The 21737-nt window shown below is 41.1% G+C and overlaps 1 protein-coding gene across 1 annotated transcript; it reads right to left on the reverse strand.

Annotated features, from left to right (window-relative positions):
• Nucleotides 1–3505: 3505 nt before the first annotated feature.
• NMUR2 (neuromedin U receptor 2) lies at nt 3506–17991 on the reverse strand. Its single transcript, XM_080988717.1, has 4 exons — nt 17105–17991; nt 9145–9229; nt 7374–7499; nt 3506–5248 (listed from the first exon to the last, which is right to left on the reverse strand). Exons 1-4 carry the CDS (start codon nt 17828–17830, stop codon nt 4989–4991), a joined length of 1197 nt encoding a protein of 398 aa, XP_080844843.1. The 5' UTR covers nt 17831–17991; the 3' UTR covers nt 3506–4988.
• Nucleotides 17992–21737: the final 3746 nt, after the last annotated feature.

Raw genomic sequence — 21737 nt, forward strand, 5'->3', positions numbered from 1 at the left:
GGAAAACAACAAAGAAGGAATGGATAGAATTGTGAACATTATTTGGACAGAATTGTGAACATCAAAGCAGCAGCAATAAGATGACTGGATCCCTTTTGGAGCTCGAAACATGGGTGCCCCCAACAAAAATTTAAAATTTGGCTGTGTAATTTGGAATTAATGTGATTTGATTGGCTTGTTATTTTTTTTATTTTTTTTTAAGAGACTGAACTGTCAAACTGCTATAGGTTTCCTGACATTTCCACCTACCCGTTGTTTTCATGCTCCTGTGCAGGCCAGACAGTTCAAAAACCACAGTGGCTTATGATCAATCACACAGAAAAAAAAGCAGCATTTTACATTGTTGAACTCTGGCAGGAGAGGGAGGGGGAAATATTTTAGGCACTGAAAGATCTGTGATGCTGTCAACTCCTGAAAGCAGCTGACTTTTGATGAAACACTAAGGTGGGGTCTGATGCCTGGATGGGTGCCATTTCGTTTGCCAGCTGGCTTCTTTGCCTGCCATGGACTACTACACTGAGTAATCTCCAAAAGAAGGAGCCTATCAGAACTATGCTCAGAGGTCTATCACAGATGTCTCGGGTTCCCATTGCAGACTGTGTTGTTCTGAAGCAGTTGGCTGGTTCAGACTTTGAGCCCAGTTGATGCTACTGGCTGTGTGAATTGTGTGTCACTTTCAAACCGGTGGGTGGGTTCCACGATTGCATTCTGTGGGGCTCTGCAACTTGTTGTGTACTCCTGCCATCCCTCAGATTTCTTTGCTATGAATCTGTCAGTTTCACTCCTCTCTGTTTCTCATTTTTCCGAACTTAGCTTCAATTCTCCACATTTCTTTAGGGATTCGCATTAAAAAAAAAAAACTCCAGGAAAATTAGGCAGAATTTTAAAACATTCCCATTCACCAAGGCATTTGGTGGGTGAAAAACATTGTTTCGGGCAATTTTGAAATTAATAGTTGAGAGGATACTTGGTTTCTTATTTATTTATTTATTTGAAAATAAAATTATATTTTAAAACAATCTTCTTGTGGCTTGTTGTTCTTGGCTTCTTTGGAAGGGAGGGATAAAAATTATAGGGGAGATGGAAAATAGAACTGGGGCACCTAACCCTGCTCCCTCCTTTTTAATCCTGTGGTGTTAACCTTTAGAATGTACTTTGTATAGTTAAGCATTTAGCTCTATCCTCAGTACATTGTATGTTATTTTATTGCTATGGCTAGTGACTGATGCAAATAAAGATTCTATCTATCCTGTGATCCTAGCATAGCTAAAGCACCAGTGGGTATCCATTGTGATGAAGGCTGGACTGCTGTTTGGTGAAATTTTATGCATGCAATCAGTCATACATTATTTTTAAATATTCCACTAGATATGTACCAAAGAGCTGTAGAAGTTTGGAACTCATAGCAACTGCTCTTCTCCTGCTACTGAGAAAATAATGAGCATCATTTTTTTCCAGTGAAACCCAAAGCGTAGCCCTTAGTGGTAAACTGTATCCATTTGACTGCTTAGGATGGAAGGGTCCATTCATGAGTTATCATTCAAAATGTTGCCAGTGCTCCCAGTCACTGGGATAGTGTAATTTTAAGAAGCCTTGGTGTCTGCAACTCCAAATCACCTATCAGATTGCGAGTTAGCAAAATATGTAAAGGTATAAAAAGGTCACATAGTAATTCGCAATGAAATTGTGGTTTTAAAAAAGAGAATGTTAATGATTAAAGGAAGGAATAGGTTAAAATGGATATAAATGTAAATAACTGAACTTATATGTTTCTCCACTTGGGGGTAGTAAAGGATTTGCCAGTGTCTGCAGGGAGAAGTAAAGTGTCCAGTGATTATTAGGATCCATGTTTATCTCAAGAGGTATTTTAATAGTGCACTGTTATTTTGTGTGAATTGGAAGTAGAGTGTCACATTTGTTTGAACTTGTGGCAGTTTAGCTGAACTGGTGAAGCATCATTTCTGAATACATAAGTTTAATCTTTTCTCTGATAAACACTGAGCTATGTATTAGTAAGATAGATGCCTATGTGTAGATACTATGGAAATCTCAACATTCAGATATATGTATATGTATGGGTTAATATGTGGCAATTTGACCATTTCAAGAGTATACTTCAATTCCATTTGATTTTCCTTGTGAAACTCAGAATAACCTAGAAATTATGGGATGCATATGATAGAGGGATCACTGTAATTTGAACAAGATGTGCTTCCTTCTCTGAGCAGTAGAGAAGAAAGAGAAGGAACACAACCTCTGAGCTTTGTTTTGATGCATCCAATTTATCTACATGTACCAGGACTCTGTTCAGTGAGAAAAACACCTTACACATGACTAGTGAGAAGATCTTCCATTCCTTACCACATGTTGGAGTTTGACACGTCACAGATTTGCCTGTTTATCTGTACATTGCATACATAAAGGCCACACTTGTATCTGGACTGGTACTATGCTATCCGAACCACAAGAACGAACAATACCAAAGCACTAATTATGCTCATTCCACAACAGATAAAATAGGTGAATATACAATACCAGAATTTGTAGAGCCAGTGATAGTCTCATCTCTCTATTGACACGGTAGACCCAAATCTAAAAGTGTGCAAACTTGTTATGTACCTTGGAGAAAATCCCAATGACTACAGTGGGAAAACATGCTTCATATTGCATTGTAAGTCTGGGAATCTGTGCTCTGTATTCACATGACTTCTCTCTGCTCTGCCTGACTGAAAAAATTAGTATTAATGGGAATGCATTTGACTGTAGAAAATATGCAAATCAGAACAAATTATTTCTGTCCATCTAATGCTTCTTTTTCCATGGGTAGTTGTAGCATGTTGTTTATTCATTTAGGCAAACTAAACCTGAGTTTTAACTAATCCAGATACCTGAAGGAGCACCCCTTCCCACCTCAGTCTGAATTTGCCTTTAGATCTTCAGCTGAGGCTCTTCCCCAGGCACCTCCTATACTGCATATACTATCCTACTCCAAAGGAGAGAGGGCTCTTTTAGCTCTGGTGTCTCAGTTATGGAGATTTCTAAAGAGCTTTATTAAAGAGATTTTTTCCAGTCAGGGGCTTAGGAAGGTGGTGGTGGTTCGCCCCGGGTGCCATCCGTGAGAGGGGTGACAAAAAGGCACACTGTGGGGGGCTTGCCCCACCGCCCCCGTGCTCTGCGGATCACTCTGCTGCCAATTGCCCTGTGTGGTAGATCGCCCCACCCAGCGGATCGTGGTGGATTGCCCTGCCCGACCAATCACCCTGCTGCCACTGCCGACCGCCCCATGAATCACCCTGTGTGGCAGATCCCCCCTCCCCCGCAGCTCGCCCCACCCCCGGGTGCACGGCATGGCCACTGTTCTGGGCACCCATGCAGCTAACTCTGCCACTGTTACCAGTATCTACCCTGCAATCTTTTAGGCATCAGACAGAATTTTTTTTATTTACTTATCATAAATTTTAATTGATCACGTGACCTTATCAGTTGCTTTATTATTGTTAGTTGTATTGGAACATGTTGTATCCCAACCTTGGTTTCCTGAAAGGATGGTGGACAGTTTAGGAATGTTTTAAATTTTTTTTAAAAAAAGAAGGGATAGATTTGAATCACAATAATTACTGAATATGGATAAGGGAATGAGACAGTCATTGTAGTGTAATGAATAAAGTTTCATACAGTGCTCAAAAATGTCCTCTGATCTCTTGAAATTTATATTTTCTTCCATGAAAGAAGCTTCTGTCATTCTGTCCCATTTCAAGGTGCTTTAGAAGGTCTTTAGTTTTTATTTATAACACTGGTGAATGCAGGACTGAGCTTACCTTACTGTTGCAAGCTGGCTGAAGGTGCTGTGCATATATATCTATTTCTATTCAATAGGGACATGGGTAGCACTGTGGTCTACTCTGTGGTCTACCACTGTGGTTGGCGTTTCAAATCCCCGTGACAGGGTAAGCTCCCGTTGCTCTTTTCCAGCTCCTGCCAACCTAGCAGTCTGAAAGCATGCCAGTGCAAGTAGATAAATAGGTACTGCTGCGGCAGGGAGGTAATCAGCGTTTCCGTGCACTCTGGTTTCCGTCACAGTGTCTCATTGCGCCAGTAGCGGTTTAGTCATGCTGGCCACATGACCCAGAAAGCTGTATGTGGACAAACGCCGGCTCCCTTGGCCTGAAGGCGAGATGAGTGCCGCAACCCCATATTTGCCTTTGACTGGACTTAAAAGTCCAGGGGGTCTTTTACCTTTTTTCTATTCAATCTTTCTTCCAGCAGTCTCTAACTTCTCTGGATGCTGGTGCTACTTGATCTTAATAGCTCCATGGCATGAGTTACCTCATGATGCCTTTCCCCTGGGAATTAACTGAAGCACCAGAAGTTGCAGAAGCTGGCTACCGGGTGTCTGAGACTGGTGCTCTTGCTGGTTTTGTTTTTAAAGGAACAGCTTCCTTTTATTTATTCATTCCTTTCTTAAAAAACACACTCACTTTCCGCACTGATTTGTTAAAAGGAAAATAACAGTGAACAACTGTCAAAGACATGGTAGGTGCCTCCTCTAGCTTCTTACACTTACAGGAAAGCCCAGATGAGGCCGTAAGAGGACTTTCTGGAAGTATAGATACCCGGGAAGGCTGTAGAATGAACACCAACAGAAAGACAATTTGTAGGGTGAAAGGGTGCTCCCCAAAGCCCCCGTCTCCTCAAAAGGAAGTGTAATTTCTATTTCTCCTCACATCTCTCATGTGGGCCTCATCCTTCAGCATCCAACAAGGTGCCCTTATGCACGAGCATCTCCTGCACAGCTGGGAAACCATGTGGCTGGGGCCTGATTGTGTAGCCTCTCCCACGGAACGAGCCCTGCTCCTCCTGGTACCGTGCCAATTTCAAAGGAAATAAACATACGCTTGGGTCATTCTTATGATCTTTCAGCTGTGCAAGAGCTGGTCATGGATAAGTAGCTCCCGTGCGGCTGGGAGGACATCCAAAGGTCACATTAGTCACAGACCGCCAGACAGGTGAGAGCTGCAGACAGACGACCTCTGCGGATATGGATGGCTTCTTTCTTCTGCAGACCCTGCAACATTGAGTTCCCCAAGCATGAAGATGCTCCGCTGGGATGGGAGGCGACTGGTAGTGTGTCTGGGGTGCCAGTGTTTGCACTGAGGAAAGATGACACTCAGGAAAGCCATCCTAAAACGCCTGGACAGCAAATTGTAGATTATAGGGTTAACAGCAGAACTCAGATAGAAGAAAATGCCTAGGAGAGGGGAAACAGCAGAAAGAAACAGGGAGACAACTTGTGAGCTATAGTTCCTCTGCTCAGCTTAACTGGCTGACAGGAACAAGGCTAGTCTTATCAGGTGGTGCATTTACAGCCCCTGTTTCTGCCTAATTAAAGGCAATGTTTTTTAGATATATTAGCTGCACTTGTTCTCCAAGACAAAAATTATTGCAGTGCTGTCAAAGAGATTACAGTGCTCCAGTCTGAATACAAAGCAGTTAAGGGAAAGGAGCTGTTATGTTCAAAGCTTGTAAGAAAATGATCTGCTACACCTTGGGACCAACCTAAATTACCACATGACAGCTGATAGCAAACCTGTGTCTTTCAAAGACAGGTCTGCCTAATTATATATAAATTAAGGAGTGTGTGTGTGTGATTTAAAGCTGGAGTGGGGAAACTTCGAGAGCCGCATTTCCTTCTGAGCAACCTCCCCCCCCCCCCCTTCTCATATACCAGCAATGACTGGGGCCAGAGGCAAAAGTGCAAGGAGCAATGAATGCTTTGTTACACACAGCACTCTATCCTCCATTCAGACAAGCAAGAAGCACAAACAGGGTTCATCTGTCATAGTTGTGGTGTATCCGGTATTCAGCCATCATAACGGACTTCCACTAAATACTAGAGTTGCTCGGCTGGTGGTTATTGCACCCTATGTATCTGCATTGTGTCTGCAGCAGTAATATAATTAGGTGCTTATAAACCCTTGGACCTACAACAAGAATTTCTATCATCTATCTATCTTGTATCTATCATCTATCTATCATCTATCTATCTATCTATCTATCTATCTATCATCTATCTGTCTATCTGTCTATCTATTTCTTCCTTGTACTTTCTAATGAGATTCCTTGCTTGGCTGAGAAATCAGCAAAGAGAACGTTTTGTTTATTATCCCATCTATATTAGAGATAGTCTAGTAGAAGAAGAAAAAGAAGAGTTTGGATTTGATATCCCCCTTTATCACTACCCGAAAGAGTCTCAAAGCGGCTAACATTCTCCTTTCTCTTCCTTCCCCACAACAAACACTCTGTGAGGTGAGTGAGGCTGAGAGACTTCAAAGAAATGTGACTAGCCCAAGGTCACCCAGCAGCTGCATGTGGAGGAGCGGAGACGCGAACCCGGTTCACCAGATTACGAGTCTACCGCTCTTAACTGCTACACCACACTGGCTCCTAGTAGCAATAATAATGGGTTTTGCTTATTTTTATGAGTAAAAATGCTGAGTGTGGGTCACGATGGCCTTAAGAAGTCATGCTTTTCTTAAAGATACAGGTCCAAGCAACTAGCATTGTGGCACCTTTGCACCTTCTCTGTTTTCTGAACCTTAGCACAGAATTATATTATGGGTCTTTAAGTCACATCTAAGCTATCAAGGATGGAGGGAGAGGGAGAGTATTTGCATTGATTTGCAATATAATGCTTCCCCCACCTACAGGAGCACAGGAGCACAGACTTTGGAGGAAGAAAGGCTGGAACCTTCATCCAGTAGTGGACAGTGGAGTGGTGGCAATCATCGGACCTTCAGCAGAGGTGGGTTTAGGGCAGCATGACCAGTTCTGCAGCACTGAGCATGGAGCCTGAGCAATGGATAGAGCAAAATGGAAGACAAGAGATGGGGCAAGCACAGGGCGCTGCTGAAATTTGAAAGACCAAAGTCTGCCCTGACTTCAGTCACCTGCATCACTGCTGCATACCAGGATAGCCCATTGTAAATGTACCAGAGGAGCCAATTCTGTGCTCCTGTTAGTGCATTTGCACTGCACCAACCCTGCCACCACACCACCTCTCTGCCCTGGTATGCAGCAGCAACACGGGTGACCAGAGGTCAGGTGAGCACCCCACTTCACCCCACTGTCTGCTACTGCCTTTTGCCTGACCCATGGCCCTTTGTAGTGTGGAAGAGAAGAAGAAAACACATTTTCATTCAGCAGTTGCTGTTCACTGGAGAACATTCTTTCCAAGTCTCAGTTTATTGAATTATAGTTTTCATTGGTTTATCAGAGGGTCATTTTATGTCATTCTGACTGAACATAACCATCAGAGTTTTCTTTTAGGAAGCTTTGCTTGTGCTGAACAAACTGTGAGACAAAGAGAAAGTTACCTGACACCACATGGATTAAGTTGAACATATTGGCAAGAGGTTCTGTCCAGTTTACGACAAAGCTGTAGAAGAGTCGGTCTGTGTGGAACGGAGCCCAGCATATGCCGAAAACGATTACTAGGACAACTGTCAGAGAGAGAAGAATGAGGGAAGAGCAAGACATATAGGCTGCTATTTTACTGCATCAAACCAGGTGATTCAAGAAAGCGAATACTTCAGAAAGCTTCCCACTTTAATCAAACAGAAATATATTTTTTTCCATTTGTAACATTCTGTTTTGCTCATACAAGATGAAATTAGCTTACAATAAAAGTTTGATTCTACACTGATAACAGGCTTCGGTATGTCATTGATATATATTTTAAATCAGTGTGTTATTTTACAAGTGGAAATAAATACTTGACTGGTTCTTATTTAACATTCTACTTAGAATAAGTGAACTCTAGACAAGCCATTGCCAGTGCAAATTTGGATGGGGCTGTATAAACTGAAGGTCTGGCACTGCTTCTCATGGGACATTTTATTATTCCATCAGAGGAATGGGCAAATGTGTCAATTTTGGTCTCTCACCGTTCTTTTTCTTCTCTTTTTGGTAATATTAAGTTCAGTTATCCACATCAGCTTGTGATTTAAAAAGAATTCATCATGAAAATTCATCAGCATGTTAGGCAAATTTATCTTAGTATGAACATTTTCCCTAACATAATGCACTTTGGATATTGTTTTCACAAATATATGCCTTTTATGCACACTTTACCATGCTGCGTGCTTTTATGTACATATTACTTAGCCGCAGGATGACAGCATATTGTTTTGGGAAGTGTGAATCACATTTACTGGTAAGTGGAAACTGATTTAAGATTCTTCCCCATCCCTATTTTAGCATCTGCCACATAATGTAACTACGAGATGCAAGACTCTCTCAGGACTCCTGTATCTGTTGGTGAGCTTAGCCTACATGAAGATTTGAAAAAAATCAGTTGTGTGCCTGCATAGACACCAGATCTATCTCACCCACAGGTGCAAGAGTCCTAAAGGAGTCTTGCACCTAATGGTATCAAGACAGACACATGCATAATGCTTTCCAGATGTATTCATTGGTTGTAAGTCACTTTGGGTTGCCTTGGGCAAGATATAGTGACACTATTGTTGCTGTTGCTAAACTAATAATTATTCATGTATGAAAGAGGTTAAAATTGCTTTGTACAGTTCTTTGCTTGGAAGCTTCCAAGTTCTTTTTCAAAATTAATCACAAGCAGAAGTGGAAAGTCCTGGTTCACGGCAACCCAATGTACAACTACTAAGCCAGGGACTGTCAACCTGGTCCCTACTGCCCACTAGTGGGCGTTTCAGGATTCCAGGTGGGCGGTAGGAGGTTCTACGGCACAAGCTGAATCTTCCTTCCATCGAGCACTGGTGGGCGGTAAGGAAATTTTACTATCAAGAAAGATATATTAGTTGGTGGTAGGTATAAAAAGGTTGACTACCCTTGTACTAAACAATGAACCTCATTGAATTTGATGGGACTTACTCCCTGGTTAGTAGTACAGGGTTGCGGGCTTGGTTCCTGAAATACACTGTACATACATACTCTGCATCTCTGATTAAAAGTGCAGGGACGCAGTGCGAATAGGGATTGCCACGTTTGACTGCCATCTGGGAAATGTCCCCGGGAAATAGGGACGTCTGGTAACCTTATCCTAAAATACATTATCATACATTGGCCTGCCTCACATTCATTCATAATGCAAAGCACAAATTTGTTACTTACATAACATCTTAGTGACAGACTTTCTGGATGGTCTTTTAACATTAATTCCCATTTCATCTACTTCCAAAGAACAGTCTCCTCTCAGCTGGTAATTGGAGGAGAAAAAGTCAGGAAACATTGCTGTAGGAATGGATCTAACAACATCAGTGAAAATCAGTCTGTCCTGGAAAAACTGGTGGAAAGTATTGTTAAAGATAAAACAACATATAGAAAAACAAGCATGACCACATTTGGAATACTGTGTAGTGTACAGTTAAGATCGCCTGTAGTGTACAATTAAGGATATTGCAGAGATAATCAGACATTGTTGGACTTCAGTTTCCATTATTCCTGACTATTGGTCATGCTAGCAGGGGCTGATTGAACTTGCAGCAACATCTGGAGGCACTAAGTTAGCAACTCCTAGAAATGTAGAGTTGGAAGGGACCCTAAGCGTCATCTTCTAGCCCAACCCTCTGCAATGCAGGCATCTCAGCTAAATAATGCATGACAGATGGCCATTCAACCTCTGCTTAAAAACCTTCATGGAAGGAGAGTCCACCACATCTCATGGGAGTCTGTTCCACTGTTGAACAGCTCTTACTGTCAGAAAGTTCTTCCGATGGAATCTTGTCCAGTCCACAACAGGCACAAATGTCCAGTTCTGCAACATGTACAGCCAAGAAAATAGGGGTGTTCCGCCCATAGAGGTAAGCAGAGAAAGCAAGCATGCTGAAGGCTCATGGCAACATTAAATTTGAACTCCTTTGCTTGCCAGAACCACTGGTGTTATATATATGGAGTTTAGTTTATTTCTTTGTTTTTAATCCATGGACATCAGCTTGGCACCAGAAATGGGGAGTGGGTGGGTTCTTTGGTAACCCTGTATGTGTATTCATCAGCTCTGGAGATTTCAAAAGAAAGTTATCATGTATTGATGTGCTATACTATTTCTTGCCTAGGATATCGTTGATTTGCAGTGAAATAAGGCTTGTTAAGAAAGCTACCCTTTTAATTACTAAAGTGCTGTCAAAAAGTCTTAGAAAGAAAGAGAACTCTGAACGCCAGGAGAAACAGAGAGAAGCCAAGAAAGCCATTTTCTGGTACTTTGAAAATGACTGTCAGCGAACTGGGATCTTCACCTCCTCCAGCAGTTCATTAGCTCAGAAAGAACCAGAGGTTTATTGTGCCAATTTGTGCTCCACATCACTAGTGTCACACAGAATCTTATTAACAAGATAAAGACAATGAACTCAGGGAAAGGGGCATCGCATGTGTAGAACGTGCAAAAGTATTCAAAAAAACTCAGACCAACAGCTGAAAGCCAAGTTAAGCAAAAACAACACCCCCAAATTGATAAGGAATAGAAGAAGGGAGAGCAATAAGAAGCACCATATCAAATATATTCTAAAACTGCATGTAAGAAGAATGACAATGTTCCATGAACACGAACTTCCTACCAAGGATGTGAGCTCTAATTCCATTGGGGTGTTCCAATCCCACATGTGATCAGAATCATTTGAGAGAGAGGAGGGGTGAGCAGGCTAGCTCTGCCCTGCCCATTACCATCTTCATCACCTTACTGAGTCATAAACAATCATCTTCAGTCAGAAGCCCATTCCTCTCAAGGTTCTAAATCATGCAAGGTTCTAAGTCTACAGGACTGGGGGGGGGGGGAGAGGCTCCCCAATTCAGGAGTTATGCCTCTGGTTCATGAAGGGTGCTGGCAAAAGGGGGCAGAAATAGCAGACTCATCCCTGCAAATTGGATTCCAATGTCTGAATGGAGCTTTAGTTTCAGGAGTTAGCTAAATGCAATAAAATTTACAGAACCGGTAAAACTAATATCCCCTGCTTCCCACAATCCTCTTATTGATGTGGTGGCAAGTAATTTTTGAAAATGAAAATAAAATTCACTTTATACTGCCACAATGGGTTGGGTCCAGACTATGTTACTTGGACTGAGGGTTCTACTGAAGCTATTGTAAAGTTAGTAATGACTAATAGGAACTGAATGCTATTAAATTAGCCTGGATTCAACTCCAGCCAAAGAAAAGCAAAAAATGAAAAGGTTTAGCTCAATTCTGAATTTAATGGCAAGAGATTATGGTTTGAACAAGTTCAGATTGCTGTTTAAATTATTATTTCTTTAGCTGAATGAGATGCATTATAAGAAAGTGTGAAAATCCCTGTCCAAGATCCTGTATGCATTTTATTTTCTGGTGAATGGATTGCAGAGGCATCTGTTCTGTGCTTTTTAAACTTCATTTCTTTCCAATACAGAAAGATGTACTTACACTTAACCTTTTCCATGGTGCTTGAAAAAATGAGTGTATAGCAGGGGATGGTGGAGGACACAAAGGAGATCTGAGTGGGGAAAAACCCATCCTAGAATATCTTGCCTCTATGAAACCTCTGGTGAAAGTGGGGTACAAACATGCATGAGCAAATAGAATTTATTTATTCTTATTGTTCATTTGTTATTTTAATTTCTATCCTGCCTCTCTTATGTATATCACCACCAAAAGCTGCTGAGAACAGCAACACTGCAATACAGAAGTTTGGTTTGATTTTAAATCAGTTTTATATTTCCAATGGGCCTTAAAACCTGGTTCTAAGCATGTTTCTATGCACCATTGATTGTGGGTGTAGCTAGACTCAGTTTAACTAATGAAGGTGGTAATCCAGAACGGGAGAGAGGAAAACAAAAGGAAAATGAACCATCATTTGCCAATGCCTTGCTGGGCTCATGCTACTTTCTGGTACAGTTGTATCATGTGCACCCTGATATTCACCACTTGGAGATTCTAACCGCGCCCCCCCAATGGATCTCAGACATTGGCAAGGGAAGGGTGACTGAGGTTTCTGCCACAGCAGAGAGAAGGCCACATATCTTCTTCCAAGGTCAGACCAAGGTGTCTACCCTCAGAAGTGGTATTCTAAAACATACTTCAGGACACCTTCCCAGGGACCATTGTAGGACCAGTCTTGACCCAACCCTATGACTGGTATAAGATCCATATCAGCACTCCAGGATTGCAATATTCATCACAACTAATTTTATTCTGAATCACGCCCACCATGTAGCTGTGATCTATTACAAAACCAAATCAAATTTAAACATATGCTCAAATCCTACCTAATACCTACGAGAATACTTGAGCAAAAACAAGGTGCAATAGAAAGACATTTATTAGCTATTACTAATGGTTATTAATTACTAATCAGATGGTAAGGCATTCTTATTGAGTTTTGCAATAAGTGTTTTTAATTAATAGCTTGGAAAGCAAAACATTCTGTAGCTTTTAGCAAGAAGGCAGCTGGATCTAATAGGCAGAATACTGTAAAGTAAAGCTGCACTTTCAAAAAATGGCTAAAAAGAAGTGTAGATAAGCCTCTTGTCTGGAAGCACAATATAGGTTTCCCATGATTTCTGTGGGCTCTGTCTTTGTCTCCACCTGCTTTATGCTATAGGATTTATTGCTCATAAAAGCTCTTTTATGAGCTTTTAAGCTATGGTCAATATGAAATCATTTCTGTCATTTATCAACTCATCACGGTCTTCCAGTGTTTAATATACTAAAAATTCATTTCTGTTTGGTAATATATTTTTACTGCTTTAACATGCAAAGCAACTAATGGCTGCTATTTTTGCTACATGAGTCAGCCTTTTCTGCCTGAAAGGTTTTTTTTCACCCCAGCAAAAGCCATGGAGTATTTATTGTGGTAGCATGGCAATAAACTTGAAAAATGCTCCATAGGAAAAATTATCTTTTTGCCTACATATTTATTAAATAAAAACATAGTCCCATATTGCAATTAACCTTCAGGCATTTGCGAATACTATATGACTTTTTTATTATTACTCTGCATTCCTTGCAGCAAAACTCTTGGGATCTATAATATTCACAGTTTAAAACTTCTATCATGCCACTAGCTGAATAAAGTCGCATGAAGCTGGTGGGATTCCAACGATTGTACACTTACACTTAAGGGTGCAATCATAAACATACCTACTGCTATGAACACATTGGGACTTCCATGGAATTGCAGTGTAAATTGACTATTTCTGAGGTCTGAAACAAATTGACTTGGATTTCAGTTTCATGAATTGCATCAGAAATATCTTTGTAGTAACAATGTGTACGATCTCATGGAAATCACTAATGCACTTAGGGATCATCCAGATGACCTATTTACTGGGCAAAGCTTATGTAAGGGTTAGAATAAATCTGGTAGTGATTGGCAGAGCAGAATGGGGTAGGGCAGTGTTGCTCACCTGGTTTCCCAGTGTGGGGGTCACTGTTGGTAACAGAGGGAGAGAGGTCAAGGCTAGGTTAGGAAGCAGGGATGCAATGGAGGTACAGCAGAATAAGTATTGGATTGTCTCTGCCACTGTGCCAGCACCAAACTGACCTCTCTGCTGTTGCACCCCTTCCCATATCCCTATCAGATACCAGTAAAAAGGTAAAGGGACCCCTGACCATTTGGTCCAGTCACGGACGACTCTGGGGTTGTGGCGCTCATCTCGCAGTAGCAACCTCTATTTTGGGAAGCCAGGTGAGCAACGCCACACCACCCTGCTCTGCCCCACCTACTGCTACTGGTTAGATTCTGATTTCTTTGCCAGGAGGATATAAAAAAATGAGCATGCATCCTGATTTGCTTGTAGGGTGTTTATGCATGTTTCTGTTAGTCATTTGTTCAACTCACACTTTTCAATGCATTTTCCTATTTAGCAAATGGCATGATCAATAATGGAATAATCAAGGAAATGGCAACCAGCCCTAATCCTGTTACATAATGTCCTGGGATACCAATGTTGCTGATTAGCAAAAGTTCTAAATGCAGAACTCATGCCTTCTTCCTTCCCTATAAGTTTACTGAGATTGTCAGCATCGCTTTGTTTTTCTGCCAGTGGAGGAAAATAACTCATTTGCAATTAGTTTCTAAATGATTGAGAGCTGTATGTTGAAAGGCTTTCTGTCCTTCTGTCCCCCCCCCCAACCTCCGCTAATTAATGGAAGCATTGTGTGTTGAATGCTAGAGCATGCTGGTGGGGAATGAGTGATTACTAGGGATAGACAAATCTGTCAATTTTGGTTTCTCTCAGTTTTTCATTTTTCAAATCTTAAGTTCAGTTCTCCACATTGACACATCAGTGTGAGGTTGGGTATTTTTAAGTCCTCATGAAAATCAGTCGACATTTTATTGCCAGTTTCTCTGAATATACACAATTTTGCATGGTTTTTTTTGCCTAATATGCACATTTTTGCAAATTTCCCCACATAGAAAGTATTTTTTGTGCATTATATTCACTAATAAATGCATTTTTATGGACACTTTACCTCAGCACAGTGTTTCTCAAACTTTGGTCTCCACCTGTTGTTGGTCTACATCTCTGACCACTGGTCCTGCTAGCTAAGGATGCCTTAGTATATGCATTTTCGTACACATTATTTTGTGTACAATCGTGATTCTATGATTCAGTGGAGTTCCCATGACTGCTATTTAAAGAACAAAAATCAGGCTGACACATAGCATCTCATTTAGCTTGGCTCTCTCCAAATCACCAAAGGGGAAAACCCCCAGCCCTAACTTCTGGTGGACATGGGTGAAGAAAGTTGTGTAAGGTTACTTCACTTTTTTCCAACCTGGAATACAAATTGCTGCGCCTACCACAAATATTCCCTGTTTTTTCCTGGGCATAACTGTAAAATCAGGTAGCTTGGGTCAGAATCTTCCATAACTCAACTAGAACATGACTATTACAGAAGGGGCTATGTCAACAAGGGGAAATCTGTCACTTTCAGTTTCTTGTTTTCCCATTCTTCAATTCAGTTCTCCACATTCCCATGTCACTTTGCATTTTTGCTTTAACCAAATATCCTCATGTGAATTCGCACACAGATCTGTGTGCCGCCTTTCCACAGTTCAAACCATCCTCAAGGTGGCTTGCAACATGAAAAAACAATCACAAAATTACAAACGTAACAAAAGTAGTCATAAACAATAAACAAAACACCAAAAACATACAACGAAACTGAACAATTTCCATATAAATCACAAGATCCAAAAATAAAGATACAAGAAAACCAACAGCAACAACCCTCCCCTCAGTAACCCCCCCAAACAATACCTCAACCCAAGAGTCTATTCAGCAGCCTCAGATCTTACAGCCTCCCCTAATATGCACATTTCAGCACAGCAGTTTTCTGTAACATAATGCATTTTTGCATGCTATTTAGAATCATAGAATTACAGAATTAGAAGGGGTCTGGAGCACCATTCACTAATATATGCATTTTTGTGCACATTGCTTGCCTGGAGAATCTGCATTGCAAAATTAAGAGAGGTGCATTTTTTTCCTGCTTCACTTCATGTATTGTTTCAGAAAGTGTGAATCAGATAAGTTCACCTTAAATGCAAACTGAACTGAACTTCTACCCCATCCCTACTCTCAATCTAGCTTTTAAAGCTTTCAGGGTTCTTGCAGGTTAAAGAAATCCTACTTTCCCACTAAGGTTTCAGGATCTCGTGTCTTCTTTGCATTCAAATCCTCACAATTAGAGAGAAAGAGAGAAGCTTGTGAAACAGAATATAATGGACACAAATATGGTGCTAGGGTGTGTGTGTGTGTGTGTGTGTGTGTGTGAGAGAGAGAGAGAGAGAGAGAGAGAGAGAAACGTCGCACTCTGTGTGATTATCTTAGTCCACAATCAAAGTGTTATCTTCTCTTTCTGAATGAAATGGCATATTTTCCTGTTCCACACAGAACAGGTCAGGATGAAAGCCTGTGCAGGATGAATTTGATACTGGACATGCAAGGAAAACAATACTTTCATACATAATAGGATTGATCCCTACTTATGTGTACCTTAATCTTACAGAACCAGCATCAACACAAAAGGTGACGTTTAGATCAATGATTCCACTGCTGTTGCCTTTTGTGAATGAAGCCAGAAGAATATATCATAATGGAAGAGCATACGCCATAAAGAATAAAGCATCTGTATATAAAAGGCTGAAATGGTAAGCAAAATCCTTTTCAAATCGTCTGAAAAGCTCCTAACTGTGGATTTGGTGTAAGGTTTGACCTAGTGGGTTTTTCCTGTAACACAAGAAGTGACTTCATTTCAAATGGATTATTATCTGAAAAGTGTCTGATGCTGTTGTAAAACACCAAGCCAGCCTTATGGTGGGTTTTGATTAAACAATTTCTGTAGGATCCCTTTGAAATAATAACTTCCTGCCTGTATGAGGGCAGAGGGAATCATTTTGTGGCAATAATCAAACAGTAAAGAAGGAGAGTGATTGATAATGCAAACTTAGCAGAACCATTGTGGTTTGTTTATTCAGCTCAGGTATTTCTTTTTCTAGCATCCATGCCAGTTGTTTTATTATTAGTCTTTAGATGATCTTCTTTCTACCTTCTTGAAAAGTGCACATGTGAAAGTGTACAGTGATGTGGTATGCTTGTGTGATCTTATTCCTAGGCAATATTGAGTTCAGTGGGACTTATTTCTGAATAAGCCTGTTTAAGATTAGGCTACAAGAAAAAGATGAAAAGTACTGAATATTCTTAGACTGAGTGCACTTTTATTCTTAATCAGCATGCACTGGCTAAATGTTGATTAAAAAAGCAAACTTACACGTGGATCCTTTTGCAAATGTGAAAAAGGGTGAGGATGAAATAGGAGTTGCAAGAGTGCTGGAAGAAGATATGTGTGTGATTTTTAAAAGTCATAAATAGGTTGGGTAAATGGGTTTCCATTAATTATTGGGCAATGAATGGTTATGGGAAGTGAATGTCCGAAGCATTACTTCCACATGGCAGAATCTAAACTTCTGTTGCATTGCCAGAAAGATAATGGTAAGCCAGTAGAGGCTCAATTTTAAACAATTTAAAGTACAGGAGGAGATGATTTAAGATGAGATGGATCATTAAAGAAAGTTACACAAAAAGAGAGTGCAGGACTCACTTTCATCCCCATCAGGCAGTAGAGCACACTGATGACACTCATTGGCAGCACGTAAAAGAGGAAGGAGCTTAACTGGATGATACAGTTGTAGATCCACATGGGCTGAACCACAGCACACGTTGCTGAGCCAGGGACTTCTGTGTGATTTGGGAAATACTGCAGTACGATGCCATGGGTGCTGGTGTTGGGAAGAGAGAAGAGGACAGACAGGAGCCACAGGGCAATGATGATCCTCAAAGCGCGTCGCCTGGTGCTCTTCAGCTTGGCTCGGAAGGGGTGCATGATGGCCACATACCGCTCTATGCTGACTGTGGTGACGTTCAGGATGGAGGCGAAGCACACCGTCTCAAAGAGAGCCGTCTTGAAATAGCACCCAGCCAATCCAAACAAGAAGGGGTAGTTGCTCCACATTTCGTAGACTTCCAAGGGCATCCCGCAGAGCAGGACCAGCAGGTCGGAAATGGCAAGGCTGAAGAGATAGTAGTTAGTGGGCGTTTTCATGTTGCGGTGCCTGAGAATCACCAGGCACACTAAAAGGTTGCCCGACACTCCAACTAGGAAAATCGAAGCATATATCCAAGTCATAGGCAGGAACAAATGGCTCCGTCTGGGTCCATATAAAAAGGTAAGGTAGTCCTCAGTGCTGTTTAGGTATCTTCTAATCAGTGGCTCCACTTCATCCTCTGTTTGGTAGACACCTGAAGATATGTTTGTGATCCAATCCATTGCGGGTATAGTGGATGAAGAATCTCTTTCCCGGCTCCAGTCTGACCTAGATTGTCCAAGATTTTCTTGTTTCAGATGGCTCACTTTTCCAAGTAAAAATGGGACAGAACAGAACAGAGAGATAGAGCAATAGAGAGAAAGAGAGAAATTATGGGGTGAAAGTGCTGGGGGTAGGAGGGAGACAGAGAGAGAGAGAGAGAGAGAGAGAGAGAGAGAGAGAGAGAGAGATGTCCTTTCAGACTCAAAAGCATAAAGGCACTGAGAGAAAAGAAGTGTGTGTGTGTATATATGTATATACAGATATGTGTATATGTCTGCCTTGGCTATTTTAACTGTTCACTTGTGAAGAGTCCCTTCGATAGCAAGCTCCTCCCTTCTCCCAGATACTCATTGGCTGGCTACGTGAATCAAATGACATGTTGATCGAGCTGGTCTTTGCTTTCCTGACAGTTACAGTCACTGAGCTGGGAGTAAAGGTGGAGGGAAAGAAGATAAGAAGACTAGAGCATTGAATCTGAAAGCTTTGGTGTAAGGCCACCTATAAAATTCTTCACCTTGTTAGAGGCTAAGTGTCCCTGTGGGAGGGGGTGCAGGCTGTGTGCTGCAATCAGAAGTTCTGTTAAAGTGAATTATTTTGGCTGGAAGTTGGCGTGGTGGTGTTAAAACACTGCAGTTTATAGGTTTATTCCCTTTATAGATTTGAGTGTTCCACGTTAAGCAAAGTGGAATAAACCATGACAATAGGTTGGCTTTTCATTGTAGAGATCTATTCAGAGAGCAGTCCTCTGGATCAGTCAGTTTCAACGGTATTAACATAACACCAGTGCACGCCTGGAGGTGGAAATTCACCACATGAGAGCACTATATCAGTGCAGATCTGGGGAAGTAGAAACCCTGGAATGTATTTTAAGGCAATCAGCAAAATGCCAAGAATTGCATGCTGCATATAATGCGGTGTCAATTTTTTATAACAGCAACAACATTATCCTTGAGGATAGTTCTGAGACCTGGTGATCCAGAGTGTGGGATCTCACACCTTCAGTTCATCTCTGACCAAAGGGAATAAATGTTGCTCATTAAAAAAAATATTCCAATTCTAAGCAAAGCAAACAAAAACACCCCACCAATTAGCAAGGTAGATTAGAAAGTTGCTTTCCAAAGTGATTGGCATGCAGAACATTTTGTGGGGAGTATTTCAAATTGGTTTAGGACTGTCATTTTTTTGTCAAGTGGTTTGAGTAATGGAAATGAGCATTAAGATAGGCATGCATCAGAATAACTCCAAGCAGTTTCATATGATTAGTCCTGTTTTGTTTAACAATAATCCATGGTTTTCTGTTGTGTGTCAAGGCCCCCCAAGCCACCCCCAGGAGAATAAAGGCACAAGGACACATAATTTTAGGTTAAATGTTAATGGGCAAAATTTAGGCCACAGCTTTATTGGTTACAGAATGTGAGCGGTATTGGCTTAGGCACTGGCATCAACAGACTATATCTGATTCCTGCCCACCTTGCAGGAAGTCTGGTAAGGGTAAACCTCCAGTAGGGGGAGCCCCGACGATGTGGATCAGCTAGAGCCCCCCTGGGTTCCTGCTGGGGTCGTGGCATGGCCCTAGCTGCTCCCCGGACTTCAGACGAAAACCACACCCCCATATTCCTTTAACGGAATACCCTAGAGCATGGAGGGGCAGGTGGTGGCCGCACCTCCCATCCCCCCCACACCACTATTCCAATGCCTAACCGCCAAACCTTACAAAGTTGTGATGATTGCTATGAGGTAGGCGGAAACCAAGTGGTGCGAGGCTGCCTCAGAATCGTGCCAAGGCTTAAATCGTCCCCGGCCATGGCACCAAGCAACCTGATTGGCCACCTGGCATCCTGACATGGCCGGTGTCTCCCCCAGCGTGACGCGGAAACCGTCCCACCCCAACACTGTGGGGAGTGGCTAGGTGGCCGGACCACAACCCAGCCCCACCAGGAAGTGGACCCAATCTATATGCATGCTAATTCCCATAGGCTTGTGTGCTTCCCTCACCTTGTTCACTGTGCCGAAAAAGAGATCAAAGATTCTGCTTTTCCTGCTAAATAAACTTCGTTTCTCTCCAAGATAGAAACTCTGTGAACTGTAGTTTGTTTAAACCATGATTAGTGAGAACATGCTTTGGTGTCGTAAGTTGGCTTGTTCTGATTGTGCTCTGGGCTGCTGGAAAAAAAGGATGCTGTATCAAATAGTCTGGCAGTGTAGTTTATAGCAATCAGTGAGAGCAAGGACTTAACATTTTTAAAAATGAAAACTTTGTGGCTCATACAGTTTCTCAGCTATCGGCAATAATTTCCCCAAGAATAAAAGGCTTGATGTTACACAGCTTTTGCCTATTCACCTACAGTGAATAGTGCTTGATCTGATTAATGCCTGATCTGATAAGCTAAAAACATTTTACATTGAAAGCCAGAGAGCAATTCCTCAAGGAAAAGGAACTTGATTCAGAATGCTTCTGAGAGCATTATGAGCTGGGCAAATTCTTTTTCTGAGCCAGATAATTATGACCTTTAGAGACATCACTACTCCTGGATATCAGCTTAGGTATTCTGTTAAAAATCAGAACGGTCTCTCTCCCCCCGCCCCACTACAGGGGGAGAAATGCATGTGTTTAGCAGAGACAAAAATCTGGGTACACTTTCTGACAGGTTTTGGCAATCAAAAAGAAGCTTGGCATTTATTAGAAGTTCAGACAAATGCTTCTGCATTTGTAATCATTGGATTACAAAAGCAACTGAAAAGTTCAGACCGTGAATATCATAAACGAGATGCAAGGAATCTTGTGCTTCCAAAGTTCTTTCAGTCGCAAGAGACCAACTAAAAACTAATTAAATAAAATATGGTGGGAAGGAAAAATGTGTCACAGAAAATTTAGGCATTTTGATTGGAGCATTTCAGAGAATGGAGAATAGCAAGCATAGCCAAAGTGAATATTGTAACCTGTTTGGGAATGCCTTGTGCGCTTCATTTCATGGAGCTAATATGATTTAAGACCCTAGATTTTTAAAACAGTATTTTTTTAAAAATACAGCTGTAGTGATAAGATAACAGAGTCTTCACGTTTAATGATGATGGAGAAATTAATAATTTCATAAAACTGTATCTCTCAAAAATATTTTGTAACCTGTTAAGCTCAAAGGCTGAGAGAGCAGAAAGTGGGGTGACTGCCCAGAATATTTGTTTTCTTCATTCCCTGCCTGATTTTTTTATTTTATTTTTACATAAATTTGTAAAAGAGAAATGCTGTTCTGTTGGTATTCTTGTTGGAAGGCTGACAGGGAAACTTTTGCTGTTCATTTACTCTATACTGGCTAGGATTAACATTTGACAATAGACAGTGACTAAATTTCTGAAAGAAGGACAATAACATCTGCATTTATTATAAGTGATCGGGACATTAAAATGTTAGCTGTCAAATAATTTGCTCTCACCATTCTTCAGTGAAAACGGGCCCAAATGTAAAAAAAAATCCTTAAAAGGCTATAATGAGCCATTATTGAGCTACCTATTGACTATATTCAAAGAGGAAATGGATGGATAATTCCTCAGTTCATCATTCACCTGGCAATCTGTTTAAGATTCTTTAATTTGTGAAAATGGCTTCCATTATAAGAAGAAGCTTTTATACACCTGTTGGGAAGACAGTTGTTGTAAAATTTGGATATTGTCATTTAATGGGGCTTTTATATAAAAAATATTTTCCTCAGAATTTGGCTCTAACATTTTTTTTCCTGCTTATTACAGATCAGAAACCTGACTGTTCCATGGAAACACCCTCTTATTAGAACTGTGTGATGTTCTTGAATCTTTGAAATGTAATAAATGGGTGAAAAGTGGCAGAAATAGTTAAAACCAGTTATAAATGCA

This window comes from Podarcis pityusensis, assembly GCF_964106645.2.
Source record: "Podarcis pityusensis genome assembly, chromosome: 2".
Classification (NCBI taxonomy): Eukaryota; Metazoa; Chordata; class Lepidosauria; order Squamata; family Lacertidae; genus Podarcis; species Podarcis pityusensis.

Excerpts from the sequence above, each read along its gene's own strand:
- NMUR2 (XM_080988717.1), bottom strand. The coding sequence starts at position 17,830 with ATGGATTGGATCACAAACATATCTTCAGGTGTCTACCAAACAGAGGAT. Across the intron at positions 7,500-9,144 it reads GTCTGTCACTAAGATGTTAT|TTGTCCTAGTAATCGTTTTC; the intron begins GTAAGTAACAAA and ends TCTCTCTGACAG. Across the intron at positions 5,249-7,373 it reads CTTAATCCATGTGGTGTCAG|GCATTTTCTTCTATCTGAGT; the intron begins GTAACTTTCTCT and ends CCCCTCTCCTAG.